This window comes from Panicum virgatum, chromosome 9K (assembly GCF_016808335.1).
Source record: "Panicum virgatum strain AP13 chromosome 9K, P.virgatum_v5, whole genome shotgun sequence".
Classification (NCBI taxonomy): Eukaryota; Viridiplantae; Streptophyta; class Magnoliopsida; order Poales; family Poaceae; genus Panicum; species Panicum virgatum.
The window spans coordinates 54465855-54484719 of NC_053144.1; the positions used below are offsets into that span (position 1 = coordinate 54465855).

At 45.3% G+C, this 18865-nt stretch overlaps 2 protein-coding genes, 1 long non-coding RNA gene and 1 pseudogene across 5 annotated transcripts; 3 read left to right on the plus strand and 1 right to left on the minus strand.

Annotated features, from left to right (window-relative positions):
• Positions 1 to 4636: 4636 nt before the first annotated feature.
• On the plus strand, positions 4637 to 5520 carry LOC120648804. The gene is made up of 3 exons (XR_005665092.1): positions 4637 to 5021; positions 5107 to 5405; positions 5489 to 5520. It is a non-coding gene; the product is annotated as an uncharacterized LOC120648804 (long non-coding RNA).
• Positions 5521 to 6212: 692 nt separating this feature from the next.
• Positions 6213 to 6713, plus strand: LOC120648138. The gene is made up of 2 exons (XM_039924887.1): positions 6213 to 6312; positions 6394 to 6713. The coding sequence occupies exons 1-2, from the start codon at positions 6258 to 6260 to the stop codon at positions 6711 to 6713; spliced, it is 375 nt and encodes a 124-aa protein (XP_039780821.1). The 5' UTR covers positions 6213 to 6257.
• Positions 6714 to 10780: 4067 nt separating this feature from the next.
• On the plus strand, positions 10781 to 14296 carry LOC120652366 (lipase-like). Of its 3 annotated transcripts, none has more exons than XM_039930163.1 (12): positions 10781 to 10955; positions 11055 to 11256; positions 11342 to 11395; positions 11519 to 11598; positions 11808 to 11873; positions 11953 to 12021; positions 12126 to 12193; positions 12286 to 12358; positions 12465 to 12626; positions 12734 to 12928; positions 13603 to 13679; positions 13770 to 14296. In XM_039930163.1, the coding sequence occupies exons 2-12, from the start codon at positions 11160 to 11162 to the stop codon at positions 13969 to 13971; spliced, it is 1143 nt and encodes a 380-aa protein (XP_039786097.1). In that variant the 5' UTR covers positions 10781 to 10955; positions 11055 to 11159; the 3' UTR covers positions 13972 to 14296. The 3 variants fall into 3 exon arrangements, with proteins under 3 accessions (XP_039786097.1, XP_039786099.1, XP_039786098.1); XM_039930165.1 differs by having other exon boundaries at positions 10782 to 10955; positions 11974 to 12021; XM_039930164.1 differs by lacking the exon at positions 10781 to 10955 and having other exon boundaries at positions 10994 to 11256; positions 11974 to 12021.
• Positions 14297 to 15468: 1172 nt separating this feature from the next.
• On the minus strand, positions 15469 to 18561 carry LOC120652367 (annotated as a pseudogene).
• Between the last annotated feature and the right edge of the window lie 304 nt (positions 18562 to 18865).

The following is an 18865-nucleotide window of genomic DNA, read 5'->3' on the forward strand; positions in this document are numbered from 1 at the left end:
GCGGTAGGATCGTTCCGCGGTGGGCCGTGGTGGGCCGAGCCTTACCGCCGGTTGAAACGGCGGTAGGTGGAACCTACCGCCGGATGATCCGGCGGTACGAACCTACCGCCGTTTCAACCGGCGGTAAGGTCCGGCGTATTAAACCGCGCGCGCCCGTCCCCCAGCGCCGCCGCCCGCTCGCTCCGCTCACGCCGCCGCCCGCCCGCTCCGCCCGCGCCGGCGCCCGCCCGCGCGCTGCCCCGCGCCGCCGCCCGCCCGCCCCTCGCGCGGCTCCCGCACGCGCGCCGGGGCGCTCGTAGCGCTCTCCCGGCCGCCGCACCGAGATGGCGCTCGCAGGTACATTTTAAATTTTAATTTTAGTAATAATAGTTGGTAGATTAGAATTAGAAATATTAGTGTTTTTAAATATAGTTTTATGTGTAGAAATAGTTTTTAGCCTGTAATTATTTGAATATAGTTTCATGTGTAGAAATTATTTTGTTATGTGTAGAAATATTAGTGATTCGAAAATAAATTATTACGATACAAAATCGTAGAACATGTAATTGAAAATATTAGTTTACATATGAATATAATTGAAAATATTAATGAGTTCAAACAGACATTTTTGTCGCATAAAAAAGTATTAATTAATATTATATTACAGAAAAATAGAAATTGTTGTCAGTAATAAAAATTGTAGAGAAATAATTAAGATATATGCAAAAATAGCAGAATTATTTTTTACCGTTGATTAAATTCTAAGGAAGAGTAATTATTGTCGGAAATATTGGCAGGCATGTCAGATGATTTGTATTTTCAAGTGTTCTATGGGTCAGGAGAAGTTAGATATGGTCATGATGGGGTAGATTTGTCAGAGTTTAGCTCGATCACAAAAAAATACCCCGAGCTAGAGAGAGGACTTGGATTTCAATATCCAATTGGCTATTTAAAGCTTTCGGCCTTAGTCGAGATGAACATGAGATCTCTGTCATGGCAGTGGTCAGTCGAAGGGAACCAGTATTTTGGGAGCTATTGCCGCTTGAAGGGACGCAAAACTGGAGGAACTATGTCAATATAAGTAGTAGCCGAGGCTTACCGCTTGTGTTGTTTGTTCAAGCATTCGAGAAGATTAGTTTTAGAACCGAAGCGGGCGGGGATCATGAAGGCCAGGGAGATATAGTATCGGAAGAAACTGAGACGATGCATGAATCTCATGAAGAAGGTGGTGAACTCGAGATTTTAGAAGATGATAGACATGCTGCACACGAACCTCGTCAAGCAACTGGTCAGGCTGATGAAGGGGAAAACATTCCAGAGATAGTTGAAGAGTTTCAGAGGGAGGGTGAAGAACAGCACAATGCAATGAATGATGACTCCTCGGATGATGATGATGATGATGATGATGATGATGACGGAGATTATCATGTCCCACACAACTGGTCCGGTTATGATTTTTCAAAATTAAGTGTAAATGAAGGTGAAGCGATGCCTTGAGAGTACAGGCAAAATGAGGTATGCATCGGTTCGGTGTATGCCAACAGTGACAACATGAAGGAAGCTATAAAACGTTGGTCGACTCTCTCTTTGCAAAGATAGTTCAAAGTTGTCAAGAGCAGTCCGAGAACATATGACGTGCGTTGTGTGAGAAGCGAATGTCCTTTCAGGGTGTATGCTTCTATGGGCAAGTGGCAGGATTTCTGGGAGGTCAAAAAAATTGTGGAGCACACATGTCTGCTTGAGCAATTAGAACCACAGCACCACAACTTCAGTGCAGGTTTCATAGCTAACTACATGTACCCTTTGATCGTGGACAATCCTAGTTATGAACCTAAGTCAATCATTTGTGCTGTTGAGGAGGAGTTTAAATATAAAATTAGCTACAACAAAGCTTACAGAGCGAAACAGAAAGCACTGCAGATGAGGTGGGGGACGTATGAAGCTTCGTATCACAATATGCCGGCATTGCTGCACACTATATGTCTTAGAAATCCTGGTAGCTACTACGACTTGAAAACGTATCCATGTGCCCAGAAGCCTGGAAAGCTGGTACTCCAACGGTCGTTCTTGGCCTTGGGCGCTTGCATTGAGGCATTTCCACACTGCCGGCCAGTCATTTGTATAGATGGGACATTTTTGACAGGAAGGTATAAATGCACAATCCTCACAGCTGTTGCAGCTGATGGTAACAGACAATTGTTGCCTTTGGCAATTGCCTTTGTGGAGAAAGAATCAGGGGATACTTGGTATTGGTTTTTGCATAGGGTGAAGCAGATGATTGTCAAAGATGTAGAGAACGTGTGTTTGATTCATGATCGGCACAAGGGTATATTACAAGCAATCGATGACATACAGAATGGTTCTACTGAGCGTAGTAGGACTGCACTTTGGCCGGACCTAAAGAGTAGGTGGTGCATGAGGCATATGGGTGCAAACTTTCATACCCAGTTCAAGAACAAAATCCTTATGAAGCTATTCAAGCAGTTATGCAGCCAGAATCAGGAAAGGAAATTCAACTTCCTATGGAAAAAATTGGATGAGCTAACAAAAAAGCAAACGGCGGAGCTAGCGAAGAGATCTGTCAATACAGAGGACGACGACCAGGTCTCGCTTGAAGATGTGGGCTTGGACGGTCCGAATGTCAGGCGCAAAAGGAGAAGGGCAATTAAGACATTCTCTGAGTGGATTGAGCACGAACCAAAAGAGAAATGGGCTTTACTGTTTGATGAAAGAGGTGCTAGGTACGGTTTAATGACTACGAACCTAGCGGAGGTATACAATTGGGTGCTGCGTGGTGTAAGATCATTGCCACTTGTTGGGATCGTGGAGTTCTTCTTGTATCGCACTTGCGAGTACTTCAGGGACCGTTACGCTGTGGCACAGAAAGATATGGTCGATAATCGCAAAGTTTACGGATACAAGGTTACGGAGCATATGGAGGAAGCTTTCAAAAAGGTCTGTTTACATCGGGTGACTCCAGTTGGCTCTATGGAACGTCGGTACGAGGTGATGTGTAGGGACAAAGGCCGAATGGGGGCCGGCGTGAGAAGCATGTGCAGGAGTGTGTTCTTCGTCCTGATGCTTGTATTTGCTCATGTCATAAGCCAAAGCTGCTGCACCTGCCGTGCACACATGTCATTGCTGCCTGTTTTGAAGCTGGTGGACTACAGGCTCGTATGTATGTCTCAAATTACTTCATGAAGGAAACTATTTGGATGACTTGGAGGCACGAGATATATGGGTTTCGCATCCTTGGAGACTTCATAACTGATCCTGGACACAATGCAACTTACATTCCGGATCCAGATCCAGAAATGTTTCAAGGGGTGGGCCGACGCAAGAAGAAACGCATTAGAAATAACATGGATCGATCGGAGGCTGGTCGAGATGTCCGCCTCTGCTCGAAGTGCCATGAGACGGGTCATACGTACAAGTATTGTACGGCATTGAGTTATGGTGGCCGCACAGATGGAGCGGGCCCATCAGAAGCTGCTCCAAATCCGGCACCGCAGGCAACGGGTCGTCGTGGCCGCCGTCCTAACAACGATGGCCTTATGTGATCGATGACGATTGTCATTTGTGTCATTCGCTATTGAATCATGTTCGATGTTAAATTATGTAATATTAAGAACTAATATGTCGTAAACTGATTTCGTCTTGGCGTACGAATATTTGTTGTAATATGTGGCGCAAATGTATGTTCAATTTTATTGCTGTAATTGGAAATTGAAGTTATATAATATGTAATTTGTTGTGCATCATTTATAAGTTTATTACGTTATATTTTATTTAGTATTATATTAAAAATTTGTTGTTTTACTTAATTTATGTTCTGAAATTTTATTTAGTATTGTTTTACTTTAATGTTATTATGCTTAATATTGTTATTTATGTTATGAAATTATTTGTAATAAATCTCATTATACAGGTATGGCGCACGAGGAAGGAGCTACCCCTGAGTTGCTAGATGCTCTCGTCGACAAGCGCCACCGGTCGTACATGTCTGCGGTCCGTGGCATCAGCTTAGGGACGTTTCGGGCTCGTGTGCCCATGTCGACGATGCCGATTCACCGTCGTTGGGTTCCTAGGTACGGGTTACATTTGTCACATATTTTAATTGTTTCCTTAACCTTTTGTTCTAACTTGATTTATATTTTCGCGATGCAGGTTACGCGCTTCAGGTCTTCTCCCGATTGCGCGACTTGTGGAGGGAGATATGGCGGACCCTGCACGTCGACCTAGGGACAGGGCTCCACGGTTCCAGTTCGACATGTCCCTCCTCGCGGCACTTCTCGACCGTTGGCGTCCGGAGACGCACACGTTTCACCTCCCGGTCGGTGAGATGACCCCTACTCTTCAGGATGTGGCGATGCTTCTAGGCTTGCCGTGTGCTGGACGAGCTATGGGTGCAGAGGACGTGGGACTCTTGTGGCGCGACGACCTTTTGGCTCTGTTCGCCGGGGTTCAGCGCAACGAGCTAGCGTTGCCGTACCGGCCCTTGCCTGCGAACCACGCACACGGACCTACAAAGAGGTGGCTTCTACAGTTTAGTGTGAGTACAAAAATGTTGATTCTTTCCATACTTATATTGATACGTATTTGCATTGACGACTCGTACCATTTTGAAGGCGTACTACATGAGGGCAGACGCAGATGACTTTACGGTTGCCAGGCACTTCGAGGCCTACTTACTGTGGCTGTTCGGCTGGGTCATGTTCTGCAGCTCGCAGGGTGACTCGTGCCCCAAACATCTCATTCCTTTAGCGAGGTCGATAGCTGACGCTCCACTTCACGAGATGCCACAGTTCAGCTGGGGTTCTGCTGTTTTGGCTACGAGTTACAGGGGTCTTTGCACGGGCGTGACGAAGGTCTCAGCAGAGGAGCCCATTTTTGTTGGGTGTCCTCTACTGTTACAGCTCTGGTCTTACGAGCGTTTTCCCGTCGGTAGGCCAGAGATGGACTTCGAGCCGTACGTCCAGCTGTCCGCAGACCACGACGACGTCGACAGACCTACGATGGGTTCGTTGTGGTGCCTCAGGAGGGTACGTTACATCGTTTGTTTTACTTATTGTTACATGCGTGCACAAATGTACGATTTAGTGGTTAACTTATTTTTTCATTATGCAGCCTTCTTGGGTTGGCGTGCAGACGAGGAAGTCGTACCACGACTTCGTTGGACAGTTTGACGCTCTTGTGGACACGGACGTGAGGTGGACTCCGTACACTGCAGCCGACATTTACGCCCGGGCACCGAGCGGTCTTTCGTCCTTATGCCTGTGAGATCACGAGTACTGGATGACAAGGAAGCCGATCCTTTACGACATCCACATCGAGGAGTACCACGTTCACCGGGTTATGAGGCAGTTCGGTCTCTACCAACAGACCCCGGTCCCGATTGTGCACTCAGTGGAGGCCCACGTCCACAGGTACCGAATAAATAGTTCTGTTAATAATTCATCATTTTTTAACCTACCATTTAGCATTGAATCGCTCAAGCTTTCTATTATAGGTGGACACGGCAGGGTCGGCCACTAGGCTCGCGGTGGGCCGACAAGATCCGTCCTTACGTCGACTCTTGGGCCGCGGCCCTCGACGACGTCGTTTTCGAGGATCGGCCGCACAGCGACGAGGCGTTCGCGGACTACCTACGGTGGTACCTGCCGAGGACGCGCACACGTGTCGTGCACGTTCCACCAGAGGCTCCGATCGAGGCCGCAAGGGTGTCGGAGACGTACCCCGTAGTTCGAGACCAGAACTTCGCCATAGCGGTACGTTTCTCTGATTGATTTTGCAGTAAAAAAAACTGGTTGCATATGATGTTACTACTTTCTTGGTACAGTACGGTGTCATACGAGCGATTGAGTCCGAGGCTTCGTCGAGTATGGGCCATTACCATGACATGACGCCCGCCCAGCACCAGAGCACGCTGCAGAAGATCGTCGATATGTGCAAGCGATTCCGACGAGCCGTGACCTGTCGTGAGGACGACACCTTCCTCCCACCTCGCAGTTCGGGGCCGGTTCCTGTGACCGGTCCATCGTCACGACGGTCTGCACACGCGGCACAGTCAGGTCCACCGCCACCGCCACCTGACACGATGGCGACACCTTCGGGTTCTGCAGTTCGGCCCACGTACGTGCCGCGACTAGCACATTTGTACTCGGCAGGTAAATCGTACTCTAACCTCGTGTCACTTACAATACCGTATCATGTAAAACTTTATTCATTAACTTGTACTTCTTATTCGTGTAGCGCCCGGCTCGTCGCTGTTTCCGTCGATGGATCCCTACGGCGCTGGATCTTCATCTCTTCGTCGTCCAATACACGATTTAGGTACGTGTAAGACCAGTTGTTAATTTGCGGAAACAAGTGCATTTTTAATTGAATATTGATAGATTGAAGTTTGTGAATCAGAGTACCGGCAGGTGGGAGGGACAGACGACGATGAGGAGATTCAGGAGGTGGACGACCTCGCGCAGATGGAGTGGGTGAACACGTTCTTCTCTTCTGCACCGACGCAGGAGGTCGTCGGCACTTCACAGCTGGGGGGTGCCCCACTCGCGACGCAGGACTACAGTCAGGTGGAGCAGACGCCTGTTCCTGAGCAGGGTCATCGGTCCACTCGCCAGACCATCCCGCCGGAGCCACTGACGTACTCGCAGCACCACACTAGGGCGGGCCAGGCTGCAGAGCGACGTGGTAGGAGGAGAGGGGGTAAGCGCGGACGCATCTAGTTTACAGGTTGTAGCTTGTTAATTAATTCCGTCATACTATCTTATGTATGCATGTGCAGACTATGATTCGATGTGTCCATTACGTACCATTATGATGAGTAGGCCGGTGCAATGTTTCGGGCGATTGGATATGTCGGGGCAGTGCAATAATCAAGAGTGAGCGCTGTGGAGCGTGCAAGTGTTGAAGTCATGAGCAGTGAGACGTCGTGTCGTTGTTTAAAGTGGGAGGAGTGAGCGGTGTTGAGCGTGCGAGGGTATAAATCAAGAGCAATGAGAGGTCGTGTCCGTGTTTAAAGTGGTACGAGTGAGCGCTGTGGAGCGTGCGAATACAATAGGCTTTTCATGTGCATTTACACTCCACACTCTGGGTATCAGACCTTTGTGCGTCTATAAATACTCACAAGTTTGTGAACTCCCAGCACCACTTAAACACCAAAGCTCATTGTATACCCAATGTCTGGAGGTGGGTCTAGCGGGAAGAATTACTACGGTTTTGGGAAAGGAAAAGGGGGAAGAAAGGGAGACCCCATAATATGGGAGGGGCCTCTTGGACCTGATTCCTTTCCGGAACCAGTGTTTGAGTTTCCGCCACAGCACAAGAGTGAATTTACCAATGAAACTCCTCTTCGACAATACGATAACCGTAGAGAAACGTGGCCAAAATGCAGACATGGTGAGGACTGCTTAGTGCAGATGTGCACCGACGGGATGGATGGTGGTCGGCGTTTCTTCAAATGCCCTCACGCATGGGTAATGCTCGGTTGTTTTATTTCTTTATCTTCATTGAGACACCTTACATGAAATTTGTTTTGCAGTCTTCAGATGCTCCAGAAAACTGTGGGTTTACCAGGTGGGTCGATCCTGCACCAATTGATTCAGTTCAGGAGTTCATCGAGTACCTCCAGATTAAGATATTTGATCTGGAGTGCAAGGTGAACCATTACGAGGAAGTGAGCGAGGGTAACAAAGACGACGAAGATGATGATACCAGCAATGCTGCCGCTTCACAAGATGAATCATGCACTATTCCTTACTGCAAACTGCCCTTGTCACAAGAATAAGGGCCCTGGCCCTCCGGCACCACCGCCTGCGCAACCTGCAATGGGTGGATACTGCGGAGAAGGCTCAACGCAGTTTGCTACGTGGGGGTACGGCTATTAGGACTACCTAGTCCAAGTGACATGTTGCATCATTGTATTTGTTGGGTTTTTTTAAATTACCTAAGGCAACGGGTTCTGCCATGCCACTGCATTTCTGCTGTGTGTTTCATTAACGTTGTATTATGATGTAATTCCTATGGTTAACATTGTGACGATTACCCGGTACCGTGTAGTGTTCCGGGCGATGGGATGTGTCAGGGCAGTGCAATAATCACAAGTAGGTCGATGCAGTGACAGTACGACGAGTTTAAAGTGGGCGATGCGATGAGTAGATCGATGCAATAATCCATGTTTAAAGTTGTAGTAGTGAACGCTGTGGAGCGTGCGAGTACTGATGGTACGAGCAGTGAGAGGTCCTTTTGTTGTTTTTAGTGGAATGAGTGCGCACTGTGGAGCGTGCGAGTGCAGAACCGTGGACGACTGTGGAGCAGTGAGAGGTAATATCTGTGTTCAAAGTGCTTGGACATGCAAGCAGCCCTGCGTCTATAAAAGAGCACCTTGTGGTTCCTGAGAGCACAGACTTGCAATTCAGTTTCCACTTTTTTTAATTAGCCCAACCAAACAGCTATGAGCTCCTCATTCTCCCGGGCAGCTTTCCGTCGGGAAATGGAGGCTAATTTAGGACCCTCTCCTAACGATCCCAATAGATGTATTACAGATTGCAAGGTATGGCCGAAAGGTGTAGAGCCACCCGATTGCTATTGCCAAATGCGTGTGTTCCGAACATATCTCGTGATTACGAGATTTTTGGCCAGAGGTATTGGTGTTGCAAGAATATCGAGGAAGTCCAAAAAAGAGGTGCAACATCACAGGTATAGATTAATTTGTAAATATGCTTTTATTATTTTTATTAATTTTGAATCGTTTTTTATTTGTAAAAGTACGCTGGTGATGACACGCATACTCATTGGTGTCATTTCCATGAGTGGATTGACACGTGGATCACTCATCGTGATAAGCAATATATGGAGTGGTTAAAGAAGGTGAATGAAGATTTACGCAAAGGCGAGCGTGCAAAACCAGACATCGCGGGACGTGATAAGGCTACTGCCCGTGAATGATTTATGTTGTACTGCTCCGTAAGAATAAATAATGTAACGTTTGTTCGAATTACCTAAGGCATGTTAGGTTTAGTATTGGACCTCGTTACCGTAGTTTGCAACAGGTCCTGACATGCCATGTCATGTGTTCTGTGCGTTGAATTGTGTGGACCACTATTTAATTTGTGTTCAATGTTTGAACGGTGATTGTTTTCATTGTTTTTATTGTGTGTACTGGCCGATATATGCCAATGGAGTTGTCATCGTGTCGGTCTGAAAAGTTTATTTGTAGGGCAATGCTTCTGAATAATTTAGTTGCAGCTAGTACAAATTACACAATGTCGATTAATTTGACATTGAAATTACAATAACAATTGCACTGGCATGTACATGGAACACGCTAACGTCGTGTTCCATCTAGACCTAACATGCCTTAGGGAATATGAAATTCGAACATTACATGATAGTCATCTACTGAGTGCACCGAGGATACTTCCCCTTCCTAATAGCCTCGGGTCCCGCCTCCTTCGCACGGCGGGCCCTCTCTCGCTTCCTCTCCCTATCAGCTTCACACTCCTCCGCCTGCCGACGTTCCACTTCTGCGAACCTCTTCTTGATCTCTTCTTTATCTTTCTTGCGCTTCTCCTCCATTTTTTCCTCTTGCAGCATTCGCTGCCACCTTTCCGCAGCCCACCTTGCTTGGCGCTCAACGTGTTCCTTAGCTTCGGTCGATTGCTCCGTGTCCAGCCACTGTATGAAATCACAAAGAGGTGGTGGACTCTATTTCCAAGCCGAGTTAGAATTAACATACTGAACTCCGAAGGCGCAAACTAGATAGTGCGAGGTGATACCTTCGCTTTGTCCTTGCCGTAGCGCTTTGGCGGATCGTACTCGTAGTTCTCACACATGAAGAACCTCCTGCCGAAGTCATCGCCCAAAACTTTGGACTCCATCAGCTTGCACAACGAACCGCAGAAGCACATTGGAACCTGCACTCCTTGAGGCACAGGTTCTTTAATCTTGTTCCACGGAATGTAGGTAGAACCAGAGGAAGACATGGTGGCCGTGCGTGGATGACTAAAGACTTCGTATGAGATGGCTACTGACTTCATATGAGATGTGGCGATGTTTTATTTATAGATGGAGCTATTTGGTCTATAGGCATGGTTCACGCATGTCTATCGCCGTTTCAAACGGCGGTAAGTACTCCCACATTTTTAATTATAGTGGGGTGCAGAAGAATCTGATGCAAGGTGACAGGACATCGAAATCGTAATTGAAACTCATGAATATCTCATGAAAATATATTTTCACAGACTATTAGAGTTAAATCTAATTTGTATAAATTTTTAAATTTTTTTCCCTAACCTCCGCTATCTCTATTATTTTCTGAAATATCTCTAAACGTAAAGAAAATAATTACAGTTCAGACAGTCTTTAAAATAATTATACAATTAATTATAGCAGTGAAAGCTTATAAAACAATTAAAAATAAAAAATAAATTGTGGGAACACCTACCGCCGTTTCAAACGGCGGTAGGGTGCTGCCGTCTACAGGGCAGCTACAGCCGGCTGCTACAGCCGGCTGCTACAGCCGGCTATAGCCGGGCTACAGCGCGGCGGTAGCACTTACTGCCGGTTGGTTTGGCGGTAAGGAGCTACCGCCGTTTGATCCGGCGGTAGCTTCTATGGGCCGTGGGCCAAGGATCTTACCGCCGGTTAATCCGGCGGTAATTCCTTACCGCCAAACCAACCGGCGGCAGGGTGACATTTTTGAAAAAAAAATATAACCACATATATTTTTGATAAATCGAAAAAATATAGAAATAAAAAAAATTCTGTCTTCCGGAAGACAAATAGGAGGTCCCCACGTTTCCCAGTTTCCTGTCGCTTCCCTTCATCTCTCGATGCCTCGCTGCGCTTGGTCCCCTGTCCTCCGTCCTCCCGAGTCCTGTCGCTGTCCCCGCTCATAAACCGGGCAACGACTATGGCGCGGATGGGGATTTCCCGTTTCGATTGCCCTTCCTCTGACTGCATCTGGTGTAGGAATTATTTATTTAAGCTTTCTTTTTTTTGCGACTTATTTATTTAAGCTTTCTTGCACCCTCGTTCTACCCTCTCCATTTTTCTTGTTCCTCCAGCCTTCTTGGTGCTGCGTGCGCTGGGCGTGCTCCCGCCGGCGAGGCCAAGGTCAAGTTGGCGCCTTCTGTTGCTTCTGACGGTGATCTTTATAGCCGGGGGGCCACATGGATAGGCGGAGGCGCGCCGTCGAATCGGCGGCGCCGGCAGCGGTTATGGTGCTCTTGCTGCTGTCCATCGCTCCTCCTGGGAGAGCAAGGAGAGGTGCGCCGATTCGTCACACGCGGGTGAAATTCCTGACGAAGCCCATCGCATCAAGTTCTGATGAGCTGTTTTGTTTTGTTCCCAGATTGGGGTTTCCGTTCCCCCTTTTCATCTGTCGGTTTTACTGAGCCCAACACAAGTAAGTAACTATGCATTCTGAATCATCTGTAGCTTGGTAGTGCTTGTTAATGGTAAATAAGGCTTTGGATTGGGCTTCTTACTATCACTGCCTTGTGTAAACCAAGTGCTCTGATTATCACAGAACCCGATGTCAAGAGCAATGGACAGAGTTTTGTTTTTAACTATACTCTGGCCAAGGCTATTGTGGAATATGCTTCAGCTGTAAGCTATCCCCCCTCCCCTTCATTTTAGCTGATTGTCATATGTACTACTAGATTTCTATATCATTTCCCCACCACCTTTTCCTTGCAATTCCCAAGAGTCAGTAACACCTTTTGTTTTTTACTTCTATCATTCGTCTAATATTAGTTTTTCAGTTTTATTTTTTGATATTATCATAAAGAGACCTACTTTCTTTCTTTGGAATACAGGTATATATGACAGACCTAACGGCTTTATATACATGGACATGCTCAAGATGCAATGACTTGACTCGAGTATGGTGTTTAGTAATAGTTTAATGTAATTTGTTTCAGTTTAAGCACAACAAATATGCCCTTTTCACTGACTTTATAGTGGGTCCATTTTTACAAACAGGGCTTTGAGATGACATGTATAATTGTTGATGTACAGAATTGTTTGCAGGTCTCTATGCTACTACCTTTCCATTATATTGTTCGGAGTATTTTTACAGTCAATTTCATTCAAATAAAAATAAGCATCTGGTGACTGACCATCCAATCTGGCAGGCATTCATCGGTGTCGATCACAAACTCAATGCTATCATCGTTGCGATAAGGGGAACTCAAGAGAACAGGTTCCGAAATAATTGGCATACTTCTATTGATCTTTTTTAGTTTCTTGGAGTTGCAATCTCATAATGTCCCACTTTTTAAATCTCCTGATCAGCATACAGAATTGGATTAAGGACATGATATGGAAGCAGGTTAATGTTAATTATCCAAATGTGCCCAATGCTAAGGTTTCTTCTATTAACCATTTGATATAAATATACTTCTTTTTAAGAGTGTGACACGCCTTAATTTTCATCCTTCTTTTTCCTAATGAGATTTCTGCTCTGGTTAAAGGTCCACGCTGGGTTTTACTCTTCTTACAATAATACACTTTTACGTTCAGCCATCGCGAATGCAGTTCGCAAGGCAAGGAAGTTACATGGAGCTAGTGACATAATTGTAACAGGGCACTCGATGGGAGGAGCAATTGCTTCTTTTTGTGCGCTTGATCTTGCTGTAAGTAACCACCAAATACTAAATATATATTTATTGGCCAGGGGACTACCATAATTGAATATAAGCTATTTTGTTCATGATGTCTGAAACGTCTGCAACATTTACAGATCCACTTTGGAAGTAACAATGTTCATCTGATGACCTTTGGGCAGCCACGTGTTGGCAATGCTGTTTTTGCCTCCTACTTTGCCAAATATGTGCCAAACACAATCAGAATTACACATGAACGTGATATTGTGCCTCATTTGCCCCCTTATTTCTTCTTCCTCCCACAACTGACATACCGGCACTTCCCTAGAGAGGTATGTCCCTGCATAAACCTAGGAAGTGTTATGTGCTGAGCGCCTAATAATCACTAAACATTTGACCAAATTCTCATATTTGTTGTGCTTATCTGTCTGGATTAAACTAATAAGTTGAACTCAATGACGATGTGTTTTTACGTTCACGTGCTTTGCACTCCCTCCGTTCCAAATTACAGGTCGTTTGACTTTTTTAACTTTAAGTTTGACCACTCGTCTTCTTCAAAAAAATTGTATAAACATAGTCAAATTTAAGTTATTCTTGAAGAACTTGTACAAAAGAAGTGATATTTTGCACAAATTTTTGAATAAGACAAGTGGTCAAATTTGGGATAAAAAAGTCAAACGACCTATAATTTGGAACGGAAGGAGTAGCATATAACTTTGTTATTTTTTGGGCTTGGTAGCATTGTGAAAACTAGTTGCTTCCGGAATGATATGGGTGTCATAGTATGTAATGACAGTTACTAATCTTTTGGTTCCTTAATGAATTGTAAAAAAGTAAATATCATTCTTTGTTTTGGAGTGGATTAGATTGCCACTTTGATAGGTCTATATGAAGAACCAGTATATGATGTTCTGGCTTGAATCTTAGCTGAACTGAATTCTGAAGTGTTTCCTAACTCAAACATTCACATCTTTGCAACCTCATCCAAAATTTTCACATCTATTAGGTGTGGGAACATAAAGTTAATGGCAACACAACTTTTCAAGTCTGCGATGGCAGTGGTGAAGATCCAAACTGTTGCAGGTGGGAACCTGTTTTCTGTTGGACCTGGTAGCTTGAATTTTGTTGCTGCCCAGCTCAACATCTATTCTTATGCCTCTGTTTTTTCTCCAGGAGCGTGTTTGTGCTGTTTTGGAGCGCTTCTGACCATTTGACCTATATGGGAGTTAATATAGCAGCCGACGACTGGAGCACCTGCAGAATCGTCCTGGGGCAAAGCGCTGAGCAACTCCAAATGAATCTTGCCAGCAACATTTTTACGTCTGGGCACTCCGTCGACGTTGTAATTGCAGATGATAGCGTGCAGGTTGATTGATGCAGTTCAGGCTAGTCATGCATATATATAAGCTGTTGCCTTTTTCAGAGCAAAGGAAATATTCGTCCCATCTTGCTCTGTGGTTCTCATGTATAGGTTGTGAATGTAATCCCTGTACAGAAAACTGAATGCCTGAAGTTCTGCAAGTGTACTGTACACTGTGCCTCAGATGTCACCACCCGTCTGTCATTTAACTTCTTAAGTACTTATATAGATTTTAATTTATTTTTTATAGATTTGGTTAGAGTTAGAGAATTTTGACTTAGGGCAAAACTAAAATGACCTATATTTTAAAACAGAATACATTATTATGTGTATTTTTTCATGTTAAATGTTTCGGAGAGAATCCATATGACTTTCTTTGCAAATCGAGCCTTTCTTTTTCCTCGAAATTTGACTGATTTTCTTTCCCCATTATCACCCATAGAGCTAGATGCATATATCATCTAGAGGCATTTCCCCCTAGGGAATTACCCGCCCAGGGGCGGGCCCACATGTATTCATGGGTATTCAGTTGAATACCCAAAATTTTTGGCAAAAAAATTTATAGGTATAGTGTATAGCATATGTATGTATCATAAAATAGCAAAATACCACCTCAAACAGGCTTTTCAATCATATTTTCCATCTTAGGCTCAATACTCCACCTCCTTCAACTCCCCAGGCCCAATTAGAGGCCCAACCTGACTCCCTCTCCCCAGTCCCCACCCTTCCCCATCGGCCATCGCCCCCAGCTCCTGCCGAGACGTCGACTGCCGACCCGCCCCCTTTGGCCCTTCCCTGCCCCCAGCCCTAAACCCTAGCGGCGGCCTGGCGACGGCATGCGGCAGCCAGGCATGGCAGCGCCGGCGGCGCGCGGCGGCCCAGGCCAGCAAGACAGGGCGCGCGGCGGCCAGACCCTGCAGCACCGGAGGGCGGAGGCGCGCGGCTGGGCGGCGGCCAAGCAGGCGCGGGCTTGCCAGACGCCGGCTAGGGGGTCGGCCGGTCGAGGCGCCTGGCTGCAGGGGCGAGGGGCGGAGCCTCGGAGTCGGCACATGATTCGGTGATTCATCAACAGTTCTGAAAAAAAGAAAGGTGAGAAAGCAGATGATGAGCAATGTGCAGTTTTGATTAGCGATTACTTGTTAATTTGTGACAATTGTGGAGCAATGTAGTGAGTAGTGACTGAGTGATTGCAATTTTTAGGTTCAAACATGAAGAGGAAGAAGAGTAGTAGTGCTATCACTGATCTGCGGTCTTCTTGCAAGCTAAGGATGAGGACATCATCTCTTATTTTCAAGGCATTAAGGATCGAAAAGTTAACCTGTAGGGTAAAATTTGTAAGATTTCTTACCATTTTGCTGTTTTATCCTCTATTTATTTTACATGTTGCAACTTGGATATGTTGATCGTTTAGTACATCTATTATCTTCGTGTCGAATAATTTTAAGTTATGTAATGATAAGAGCTATGATTTTGATAATTAATTATGTGCTATGAATATATACTTAGGCTGCCTAAATTTTTTTTTTCGCCCTTCGAAAATTTCGAATACCCAAAACTCAAATCCTGGGCCTGCCTCTGTACTCGCCTATATTAGCAAATGATCTATAACATTGATGATGTAGTAGAAAAAATAATTATCTTTCTTCACATAAGACACACACACACACATGGCATGCACACATTCTTGTGCCATCGTTTTTGTTCCCAGATCATCTAATAGAGTTGCGTGTCCACAGGACACCGATCTCGCTTGGGATGGTACTCCGAACTGCACGGAGAACCTTGCGACCAGCGGCATTGCTGAGTTGATAAGTTAATAGAGAAAAAAAAGAAAAATCACGCCATGGAGGCAAAAGTCGGCATAAATGTGACCTTCATACGGAATTTACGAAATTGATGCTCGACCGTTGTCAATCATCTACAAGACGGATGGTTCACATCACATGGAATCCACGAACGTTGATGCTATTGCGTCCTTGAGACCAAGCGGAAAGGTGTATGCATCGTCGCGCTTGTACATGTGATCCATTCCTCGAGCAAGGTTGACCGCCTTCTCCAACAGCGCCATAGGGTGTCCCCCATCAAGACATTCCTCGACGATGTCCATCCATGCTTCGTCGATTAGGGCCCCGAGCTTTTCCTTTGCCTGCTCCACGGTGAACCCGTACTCCTTCATGCAGGTTTGCACCGTGGAAACCACGTGCTCCGAAGCTTGTTCCCGCTTCAAAAAGAAAAGGAAAAAAGAAAGAAAAGAAAGAAAAGAGTAAAGGGAACAAATAAGTGGGTTATTCACTTATGAAAATGTTTAATTATGTACACATAGAGTGGGTACCTCATGTGACGTGATGTCGTTACTAATGCGAGCGATAATACAAACAGCTCTAATGATTTTTGGATAGGAGGAAACCCAGTCAATGTCCTCTCTGGTCGTCACATCTCCCAGTGAGATGAACGCGAGGTTGGTGATACGCATACAAGCACTGCTAGGAGCTGAAAGCTGCAGGTGCTCTTCTACCTTTGCTGGTACATAGCGCTCATCGCGCCATTTCACCTCGGCATGGTAACATTGGGTCATATCAATCAACTATAAACATGTAAATGGAACAAATTTTTATGAAAAATCAACCTAAAACAAAAATGTTTTTGTGCTTATTTTTTGCTTGAGCTTTGGAACATTAAAAACTTACCAGTTCTTTGACCAGTTCGGCATGACTCTTTTTCTGAAGCTTTAGCTCCTGGATGATATCGTTTATATTGTGGAGTACGTTGATGTATAACGCCTTCATGTATGCTGTGAATAGCTCCGCTTCTTGTTCATCCCACCTGCCATCAATTCCAAGCAAATGCAATTTTGTGTTCTTAACTATGATGCATGTTCAATTTTATTTTTTGGGCATTGCATCTGCTGCTATCTCAGGAAGAAGCAAGTGATCATGGATGGAGGCGAACCTTTCAATCGCCATAGTGAACTTCTCGCTTTCTTCGGTGGTACTATAGCTGTCACAGAAGTCATCTATCAATGACACAAGTTTGAAGAACTTGGTCAAGAGTATCCGTGAATACGAGTACTGAGGCTGTCACACCACCCCCAGCATCCAAAAGTACATCTCCACCACTCTTTCCCGTGCAAACCTCAGGTCTGCCCGTGACCGGAGATCCTTTCCACCATCTGTAGAATAATTGTGTTTAGTGCTGCAGTACTACTAAACACAATTATTATACCACTAACAATTTCTTATCTTACATTGTTAGAGATCTCAACTCGTCACAGTACTGAGCATGCAGAATGGTGTAGTCCAGCTTTGCGAATTCCAGACTTCTTTCTGCTCGTACACCGAGAGGTAGCGCCTTGCTTCCACTCTCTGAACCTTCCTGTACCGAGGCGTCTCCAGTGTGCACCGCACCTCTTCTGCCAGCTCCGGCTCTAAAGAGTCCATCACGGATTGGAGGCGGATCTTGGTGAAAGTGACGGCGCTGTCGAGCGCCTCTTCCCCGCGAGTTCTGAGGTGCACGGCGTCATGTAGCATCACCAGGGCGTTCACGTCATCACTTGCAAAGTTTCCTTGGTCATCTCTGAACTTCACGAATACATCTGCAGTATTCATGTTGATGAATCTCAAATGCTATGCTATTATTACGGGGGAGCTCGTTATATTATTAGGTTGATGATGTTGTAGCCCAGATATATAGAAAGTTACTAGAAAAAAATTAGGAAAAAATCCGAGACTGATTTTCAGCATTTAACTACAAAACCGGATAACAAAGATCATCCAACTGTTCAAACCAGATAAATTTAGCCCCTTAGGTGGTTTTGGAGGTGGTTTTCTATTTTATAAGAATAAAAATATTCAATTTTAAACTAAAAATTTATAAGTAATTCATTTTAAGTCAAAAAAATTACGAAATGGGTACCAAAAGTTTTCTAAAATGTAACCTATCTATTGGTACAATACTTGTTAGTTATTCAAATCCAATTTTTTTATGTTCTTAATATTTGGTTACTTGTAGTTATACCTATTATTTTTGAATAACTAAGATTCAAATGGAGCAATAATAAATAGGTTACATTTTTAGCAAAATTTTGGTACTAGTTTCATATTTTTCTGATTTGAAATGAATTAGTTTTGATTTTATAGATCTAATTAGATTTTTTTAAAAAATACAAACCACCTTCAAAACCACTAGGGTCAAATTTGCCCGGTTTTGACAGTTGGATGGTCTATGTTGTCCGATTTTATAGTTAAAAGTTGAAAATTGAATTTTTGCGATAGTTCGAATGTGTAAATCGAACTTTTTTCAAAATATTATACCAGAAGAGACGCTGTAGCCATGCTTCCTGAGCAAATAGAACCGCAGCGAGGTGACGTAGAGGTGGTCGTCGTCATCACGGCGGCCTTCTTGATGCTGGCGGGCGTTGCGATGAACAGCGCGCAGCAGCTCGTCGATCTCCTCCCCGTAGCGGTAGCTCACCCCGATCCGTTGCAGCGTGTCGACGAGCTCCAGCTTGAGAGCCATGTCTGAGGAGGAGGCGAAGGTCTCCCGCACGATCTGCCTCACCTCCTCCTCCCTGACGCGTGCCCTCTCCTTCATGGACAGGAGCTGAGATGGAGTCCCATGGCTGGTGGCTGAGGAAGAAGTCGCCCCAAGGGCTTGGGGTGTAAGCCTCTAACAAGGCCGGGGCTTCGTCTCTCGTCGTGCTCCGGCCGCCGGCGGCGGCGGGGTCGCAGGTACCCATGGCTCCGATGAGGCGATCGAGCACTAGCTTGCTGTTGGACTGATCCTCGCGCCAACTAGTTTGGTTTGGAGATGATTGCATTGCATTGCATTTGCATGGCCACTCGCGTCTGTTTCCTATGGCATTGCTATACTGAGTAGCGCGCGAGATCTATTTGGTTGTTGCGGCGGCTGA